General features: G+C 36.2%; 1 protein-coding gene across 1 annotated transcript; it reads left to right on the forward strand.

Annotated features, from left to right (window-relative positions):
• Positions 1-7,660: 7,660 nt before the first annotated feature.
• Positions 7,661-9,012, forward strand: LOC107744719 (urotensin-2 receptor-like). Its single transcript, XM_016558539.1, has one exon. The coding sequence runs from the start codon at positions 7,661-7,663 to the stop codon at positions 8,300-8,302; it is 642 nt and encodes a 213-aa protein (XP_016414025.1). The 3' UTR covers positions 8,303-9,012.
• Positions 9,013-9,784: the final 772 nt, after the last annotated feature.

A 9,784-nucleotide genomic window follows, 5' to 3' on the forward strand; every position in this document is an offset into this window, starting at 1 on the left:
GGGAAGGGCAGGACCTTACCCTTAAGCTTTAGGCATCAAGACCACCACACACCACGAAATCTGATGTGTTAATCTACACAGAAGCCTCATGCCAGAGATCAGCAAGACATAAGACTATGTCTTAAGTTAAAGACGTAATCAAACAGACGATGAACATTATTAACGGTAATGATTATATGTTGCAATTAAAACTTGTAGCAAAATGTATTCGTTTATGTTGTATTAAACTGTGTATTAAACTGCAGTGTAAAAAATGCTATCAAATGCTATCTTTTTTCATATTTCCAAGGTAAGGATTATGCCTTTGTTGTATTCTCATCTTTGTCACATCATGTCTGTTTATTCTGTTTTGTATTTTTTTAATCACACTCCATCCTTTACTGAGACATCAGACAAACGTTCTGTCTCTCACTTGCTTTTTGTCTCTGTACCGCCTGTCTCTCTTTCTATTAATCTCTCTCTTCTTTGCCTATTTTTGCAGGCCTGTGCCAGGTATTTGTTGAAATTCCACACTCCCCGCAGGGAGAGGTATGTTGCCCTTCTTCTCGTCTTGGCCCTGGTGCCTGTCTCTGTCCATCTTGTGTTCTCAAATATACAGCACATGCCTGGGACACGCTAAGCCCAGATCACCTCTCTAAACCCTGCAGACTTCACACAAGAGTTATAACCCATTTTAGACCGACACAGCAGTGGCCCGAGAAAGCATTATCAGTCCAATACCTCAACAGGAATAATATGAACATGAAATGAAAATCCTGTCATTACTCCCCCTCATGTTGTTCCAAACCGGTATGCTGTAATTTAGAACAATTTAAAGCAACATAAAGTTCTTTTCCAGAAAAAGTTTATAGTGACCTTGGCTGCTACAAAATATATTTAGAAAAATATTGTTTTTCACTAAATGAAAGTCAGTGGGGTCCAAAACAACACTGGACCTCAATGACTTTCATTGTTTGGATGAAAAAAACTTTTTTGAAATTTTTTCAAAATGTCGTCTTTTGTGTTCCAAAAGTAATACGAGTTTGGAAAAGCATAGGAGTGACTAAATGATGACAGGATATTAATTTTGTTGAGTATACTACCCCTTTAAACTAAACAAAGAAATCTTGAAAATGCCGTAAACAGTTCATATTCAAGATTTTCTGAAGCCATACAATACCTTGTGAGAGTAACAGACTGAAATGAAAATCATAATTAAATGGTTATCTTAACTTCCACTGCAGTTTTCAAATGTTAAAAACTGATTTTTGAACTGGAATATAGCACACAAGCCGTATTGACTACTTTTATGGGGTTTATATGGAGTTTTTTTCCAGACATGGTCTGTCATACACATTGTATGTAAAATATCTGTGTAAACGATTTTAAAAATAAATAAATACATACATAAATCAATCAATCAATCAATCCATGGAAAAAATGTAATTAAATTAAATTTAAAAAATAAATAAATGAATAAAATAAGAAATCCAAAAATGACTTGAAATGATTAAAGTCACAAGTAGTTTGTCATAAAAGTGAAAAATATTCATTAAAATAAAATAAAATCCATAGCAACTTGAAATGCTCAACATCACAAGCAACTTAATTTAATTTAATTTAATTTAATTTAATTTAATTTAATTTAAGTTAAGTTAAGTTAAGTTAAGTTCTTATAATACCCACCATATTTTCATACCATTTAACAACTAAAATGTGGTCGCATGCATTTCGTACAACTTGACATTAGAAGTATCCAATGAATATTAATGTCACGATATCCATTTTGGATAACTTTTCTGTAAAGAAAAGTGATCTGACACATTAATAATTTTATTTTAAAAATCACGGAAACTCTAGCAGTCTGACAGTAATTCAGAGTCTTTGTGAATATTTCAGTGACTCAAATGCCTTCAGTTTGACTGATTTTTCTGCGGTCACAGAATAAGTGCATTGAAAAATACTGAACAGTTGAACCAGGAGACTGATTCATTAAGCATGCTCTATAAACTGCTGCGATGATCCAGTTGGCTGCTGGTCTCTTGCGGTCAACTTCACACATACTCTCCTTACTTCATTGATTAGATGTGTTTGTGTTGACCATATCGGGTGTTCAGAGATGGTGTTAAGTTGATGTGTGTCTGCAGTGTGTGTGTTGGCCGCAGTGCAGTAGATGTGCAGATATGTGTGTGTTGGCCTCGTGCAGATGTGTGTTGGCACGCGGTGCGACGCTGAATTTGGTGTCAGTAGCTCATGAGGAGACGGGGTTATAACTTTTGCTCTCTGTCTGTCTCTTTCTCTCACTCTATTACTCTATCTTTCTCACTGGACGGTTATTTACGCTTGGTTGTTCCTTTACGCTGAACCGCCTTCATCTTATGAGTCAACTTCATTTTACAGGAAAGAGCATGTGTCCGCTGACCCGCTCGTGTGCTTCAAAGATCTAGAAACCATTAGAGCTCCTCAAGTGCAGGATCACTTTATAAATAACTGAAATAACTGTTTTAGGTTGAATATTAATAGATATTCTGTATGATAACAAATCTCAGTCATGTAAAAGACTGAGCTGTTTATTATTTATTTTATGTATTTATTTATTTAATTTTTTGTACATTTGTAACTTTTATTTGCTGTTCCCAGTTAGAATCTAATTCGATTTTGGTGTTTGTATGGATTACACATTCTGACCTTACTGGTTAAAATCTCTTATTTTTTTGTGGTTTACACCAAAATTATATAAAAACAAAGGAAAACCAGTCACCATAATCAAAACTGTATGGTGCTCAAGTATCACTTTCCCAATTTGTTGTTTCCCTTCTTGGTTTAACAAAAGTTTATCCAAAGTTTACCCAAAAATGAATATTCTGTCATCATTTATTCACCCTCATGTCATTCTGAACCCGCATTATTTTCAGTCTTCTGTGGAATACAAAAGAAGATATTCTAAAGATTCTCAGATAAAAGGTACAAAAGCTGTTACTGGAACGGTACCTTTTCAAAAGGTACACCTTTGTACCTAAAGGGTCCATATTGGTACCTTCAAGGTTCAGATTACAGTTTTCCTCAATCATTCTTAACATTCTCTAAACAGTAAGTGCGATTGACCCTTTGGCGGGAGTTTGACTGACAGGCAATCTGACCAATCATGACACAGAATCTGCCATTTTGTTCGACAAACAAACCAAACAGGATCGTAGATTAACTTTGGTGAACTTTTGAAAAATGGTGTGTGTTGACGTCTTTCCACAGTTGAAACAAGATACCTTCTGATGTTCATTCATGTTTATTTTGTGCTTTAACTAGTAAAGAGGAAGAGATGATTGGTTCACGTGATGCTTGAACTGAGGCGCTACGGCGATCTGTCACGACACATTAAAGAGCTGCAAAACGGTATTTATTGTTTGAATTTCTTACAAAATAACAAAAATGAAAAGTAACAAAAATTTAAATAACAATAATAATTAATAGAACATGATGTGTGGCGTGAGAGCGCCATGGATGTAGCAACAGTAACTAAGGGTGTCGGGTCTTTGCGAAGGGTCAGTTGTCACAACTGCTTGCTGGAACATCAGAACTCTGTTGTTTGTCTGCAAAATAACTCACCCAAAACATTTAATTCATGCTTCAAAACCTGGTTATTGTGTCAGTGATTTGGCGAATGCCACCAAAATAAAAAGTGTCATCTTGTGAGCCACTCTGGTCAAAAGGTTTAGGTGTTTTTTCACTATAGAAATATTTGTTATATGCAAATTTCATTTCATGTTATATGCTAATTTAATTTAGTTATGTGCAATTTCATTTCATATTATATGCAAAAACAAATTCTACTTTTTGTTGACAGACTGTTTTCTATACTATTAAAGAATGTCAGGTTTGTCTTTGTATCACATCGAGCATTTCAGATACATATTTCAACAGTAGGTAAAAATGTATTGGGAAAAGTCAATACTGTAGTACACATAAAGACAATGAACATTTTTATATATACAGTACATTTATTTTTGTAAAAATGTGTTACATGCCAACTGAAAATTCACCATTACTTTTTTACACACTCTATTGTCTTCCGCTAACACCACCACCACACATTCTTACAATTGCTCTTCCTATTGCTCTTTCATGACAAGCAACTGTGAAGTTTCAGTTTACATGTAACACGTTTCTACAGATAAATGTACTGTACAAATATAAATGTATTTATACAGTGCTGCTGTAGCTGCTGCTATTTAGGGTTGTGGCGTTCCTCCTTGTTCAAAAATGGTAGTGATTGTGCTGGGCAAACTCTATATGCTTCCAAACTTGATTGCAAGATTGTGATTCCTATTTCATTACAATGGCACGGGGCGGAAAATTTCCAGTAAATCCCCAGAAAATTTCTGAAAATGTACAAAAATTTTCTGAACGTTTTTAAAAATTCTGGAATGTTTCCGGCAACCCCAATGACAAGCCATACTTAGCAGACATTACAAACATTCCATGTCCATGATATTTATGGAATATACACTCATGTCTGACAGATTTTGATAACCGAATGGGTCATTTTGCATGTGATGGCTCACAAGATGAAGGAATGTTTAGAAGTTGTGAAGAGTTTAACAGTTTCACTGAGAATCAACTCAAGCCAAGTTGATCAACAAGCCAAGTGCATTTAGTTATTGTGCAAATTGTAGACTTAATTGCACTTACTCTTTTGCACAAATGTGCCAAAACAAAATTAAATCAATAAGATATTCAAATCTGATGTGAAGAAGAAACAAATTGTCGAGACATCTGAACTTACTGTTTTGAGAGAGAAAAAAATCGTTCTGTAGTACTGTAGAAAAACTGTAGTACCAAAATATACATATTACATAAAAGGTACAAAAGTGTACCTTTTGAAAAGGTACCACCCCAGTGACAGCTTTTGGATTTTTTTTCTTTTTCTTTTTTACTGACAGTGTAGTGAAAGTCAGTGGGGTCCAAAAAAACATTGGAGCCCATTGACTTTCATTGTATGGACAAAAAACAAACATTTTTCAAAACATCTCTTTCTGTGTTCCATTGAAGAAAGCAAGTCACACAGGTTTGGAATGACATGATGGTGTGATCATTTTTGGTGGACTATCCCTTTAAGTATCCATTCATGTGATTCTAAACGACAGCATATTTTAGTCTGATCAGAAATGCAGGCAGGATGTCCACACCATGCATCACTTTAACTTTTGCATGACTAAGGAGGTGAAAATGTCTTTCCACTGAAAAGTTTTCTGTCCATTAATGGTTATGTATTCCTGTATGGTCGTTAGGGAGCGATACCATATTTCAAGTGATTAAATGGTTTTCACTGCCTCAGCTGTGGTTTGGATTGTGACGCGTAACAAAATTTCGTTCAGCATTTTTCACGCATGATTCAGTTCAGCCTCAAATAACGGGTTTAATGATATGTTCTTTTGTCCTCTGAGTATCTGCATACCTGAAATCATTTTATGTATACCTTTTCATGTTTGTTGTTGTAATTCTTACAGTTCTCTAATAAATATATTACCTGAAATGTTCCCTGCATGCTCCCAAACCCAAATAACTTTGATGGATGGTGGACATAAATATTGTTCTCTGACTTTTACAAGTGTTTTTCCTATGGTATACTGCACTGTATTGCTTTTGGCACTTGTAAATACTGCCGCAAAGCATTGACTTTTCGCTCATAAAAGTGTTAGTTAAAAATGGGCTGAATGTATCTAATCACTAGAGAGAAGTTAATAACACCACAAATATCAGTCAGGGTTAGAGACTAAACATCAAATCACATTCAGTCCTCTGTCAATGAAGATCAATTGTCTCCAGCCAAGGCCATTCATAATAGTGTGGGTCTTGATTAAAGACACCCTTCTTTCTCCAGTTTTTCAGCACAGCTTCTCCTCATCCCTCCCTTCATTTGCTTCAGACAACATAAGAGTGAGAGGACAGAGGAGAGGAGTGGGCTGGCTGTGACTGAGAGATATTCTACACCATCCTAAAGTTTCTTTAAGTCTGTCCTCAGAGGAACATTAACATCTCGCTGGGCTTCTTGATTTATACCTTGTAAAGACACAATTTAATTAGAATATTCTAGAGTGGGATTTTGTCACTGTCTCGCGGTTTTAAGTGTGGATATAGGTCGACATATGGAACATGCCATCTCTGAATACTCGGTTAAGGGTAAGACGGTTTTCGCATTATAAAAATAACATTTAATGTACTGTATTAGCATATTAGTCAAATACATTTCGTAAAATAATAATAATAATAATGAAAAAAGAAATAGATCATGTTTAATCGTATACTGTTGTATTAAAGTTGTTTCAGAATAACAATTACAACCTCAGCTGTCTTGTCTATGTCGTTCTCACATGCGACAACCATCAAGCTTTCTATTAAATATGCGTAAATTAATAAATACAAAGGAAGACCGGGAAGTGTTGTGACACATTTTGCTTTAACATCTGGTGATGCGAATTTATATACATTTATATAATAAAATAACATTGACATCACCATATTTGTCTGCTACATATTAATTTAGAAATCTACAACGAATCCATATAAAATAATGTCAAGTAGGCTACAAAGAGCGCTATTCTTAATCTTTCCAACTGGGTTGTAATAGAAAACACTGACGTTTTACATGTTGTAGCTCTTGAATTTATTCTGCTTATCAATTTACTTGTTCAAAGTACTTATTATCGCACCCCCACTCTGCTTTCACTTAATTCAAAACAGCAAATAAACAAATTAAATAAAGAACTGTGCGTACATAAAACATGGAAACAAATAGCTTATACATAAAACATGCTAACATAACACACAGTGTGCGTTTGTGTCAAGCGGCCTACAATCTGTCCTATTTTGTACAGTATAGAAGTATGGAAAGTGTTACAATCCTCCCCATCTGGTCAGCCGTGATATTTCTATTTTTTTTAACATGTGAAGAGCTTGTATGGATAGGATATATAAAATTAAACAAGATGTCTTAATGATAGAGATGATGCTATATGTGTCTCTGTTTTGTCATTTAACATTTATTAACATGAAATTACACTTTCTTATCTCAAAATAGTTTCCCTCTCTGTAAATCGTTTAAATGTTTTACACGCAATACACCCTTCTGCTGTCACCTCATGAATGATAGTGTTTTCACCCCTGCAGCTCATTTTTACTAACTGATGGTGTTACAACACACTACGTGCTGCAATATTCCCCGATCTCCCCTATAGACTGCATAATTCGGTGCAGACATGCCGTGTTTGACATTTTTATATTATGAAAACAATAAATTACATAAACTAAAATGACTATGCTGGGACTCGTTTGGCACTGTTAACTCTCAGTTCCTAGCCAAAAAGAGTTTTATTAACAATACATAGTTAATTGTTTTGTTTATTAAATTGCCTTATTGCGTATCTCATGATTAGCCTTGCCTATCTAAAACTTATTTGTATTGAATTAATAAATAAATTAGGCTAACTCTAGCAAATCTGTCAGTCGCTGTGTCAGTAGTAGCCTAAGAAAGGTGTTATTTAAAGTACAGGGGTGCTGCTGGACGCGGCGGGGTAGCCTACTGTGCCAGTGCGTCACTTCAACAGCAGCTCCGTAACCCGTCTCTCTCAGGGTCACCATGTGCCACCTACATTCTTTCCCGTAAGTGTCCGTGCGCCCCCCGGCGATGAGTCTGGATCGGTATCGAGCTGTGGCTGATCCATTGGCAGCCTCGTCCACACCTTCCTCTGGACTCCTGAGAGTCGCTTTGGCCTGGGGTTTTGCCGTGGCTCTCAGTTTGCCCATGATGATCTCTTTGCACCTAGAAGATGGAGAGAACCAGGAAGGCAAGTTGTGCGTTCCCGCCTGGGATGAACAGAGTTCAAAAGCTTACCTCAGTGTGCTCTTCTGCACCAGCATCCTAGGCCCAGGACTGGCCATCGGAGCTTTGTATGCAGCTTTAGGGAGACTCTACTGGGTATCTCAGACGCAACCTGCTTGGGCCGGAGGGGGCAACACCTATCCACCCCGTGCACCTCGCCCCAAAGTCCTGCTCCTCATCCTGGGGATTGTGCTAACATTCTGGGCTTGTTTCCTTCCATTCTGGATCTGGCAGCTTCTACCACTTTACCGACCTGAGGGTCTGCGCGTGGTGCCGGTACGCACGCAGGTGACCATTAATCGCATCCTCACAGGGTTGACTTATGGAAACTCATGTGTGAATCCGTTCTTCTACACACTGCTGACAGGAAGACGCAGGCGGACCAGCAGGAAGACGATAAGTGCAGCTGCACCGCTTTGCCACAAGGGCAGCTCTGAACAACAATAACAGCTGCCCACCAGTTAGTACAGCCCATGACCTATAAGACTGTGCATAGTTATCTTTATTAAACAGATTACTAATTTGGTGCTAAAGGGCTTAATTATAGATTTATACATGTGCTGTGCAAATAGTAATACTCTGTAATCCAAGGCAATGATGGTGTGTGTTCTCTGCTCCATGGACTACATATATAATTATAGATTATCTGAGCAGCATTGTGTATTAAGGTCCCTGCAATCCAAAATGAAATACTAAGTGATGAATACTTATGAAAGTGCTTCTGTAATATTTAGGGTTCATCACCTTTGAAATGGAAACCAAAAAAATGTTGGTCAAACTGCTGCTGAATATTAGTAGACTAAAATGTGTGAAACATCTGTTTTATGGGGCAACTTGAAATGGACAAACAAGCTTTGTCAAGATGAATCACCCCAGGATAGTCTAACAACAGGTGTGAAGCATTTAACTACCAAATTGGTTTATTAGTCTAAGTGCAAAGGAGAAATTACATAGTATAGATTTGGCTCAAAGCTAAAGGACGTATCAGAGTTTGCTCTTTTGAGGAGGATACATCACTTCTGTCATGAAGCCAAGACACACAATTTCTCATTCTCCAATAGGACATTATGTTCTCCATGACCATGAGGTACTTCATTATACTCAACTAAAACATTTTTTAGCCAACAGGTCTGTTAATGTCCTGACTTTGTGCATTTATTGGCACCTTATATGAATAATTTGTCTTTTTTTAATTCTACCTGATTTTTTTTTTTTGTTATAAATTAATTGAATTACTGTATGCGATTTTAAACAAAAATTTGAATTACTATTTAGCACATCTACACAAATTTGTTCCATTTTTAAAACTACTTCCTTTCCCCAGGTTATGCATGTTAATGGACAATGTCAGCTAGAGAAATATTTCTGTATCTATAAAACAATTTTTTTAATTCAAATGTTAAATCATACTGTATTCAAAAGACTGCACCAAACCTGGACCCTTCAAAATATATATTTTTTTTAAGTTTTTTCTTTTTTCAGCCTATCTGTATTATATTTATGTTTTACTGTTAAATAATGCATTGCTTTGCACAAGAAAGCTTGCCTGAAAGAATCTATATATGAAATCTGGTGCTTATCATAACATACAATAAAGAAATATTCTATGTAAGAACACCAGCAGAATGGTTTATGATCTAAGTGAGTTCTCTGGGAAGCTTTAGAAGACTTCCTGACCTGAAGAGCCCCACTGCCTAAATGATACTGCAGAAACGTAACACTGTAAAGCAGTACTGTCCTTATTACAATAGCAGATGAGCGAGTTTTTCAGTGAAGAAAGAGGGAATGAAAGGGCACAGAGATAGAGAATGTGAGAGAAATTAATAAGAAATGAAGAGAAAAACACAGAAAAGAACAAGAGAGAGGGGGAGATTGAGACTGCAAATGAATTAAAATGAAAAATGGTTTTCATTCAGGAAGCATTTATTT

Source organism: Sinocyclocheilus rhinocerous, unplaced genomic scaffold (genome assembly GCF_001515625.1).
Source record: "Sinocyclocheilus rhinocerous isolate Xijiao unplaced genomic scaffold, SAMN03320098_v1.1 scaffold498, whole genome shotgun sequence".
NCBI classification, from domain to species: Eukaryota; Metazoa; Chordata; class Actinopteri; order Cypriniformes; family Cyprinidae; genus Sinocyclocheilus; species Sinocyclocheilus rhinocerous.

Coding starts and splice junctions, on each gene's coding strand:
- LOC107744719 (XM_016558539.1), top strand. CDS start 7,661: ATGAGTCTGGATCGGTATCGAGCTGTGGCTGATCCATTGGCAGCCTCG.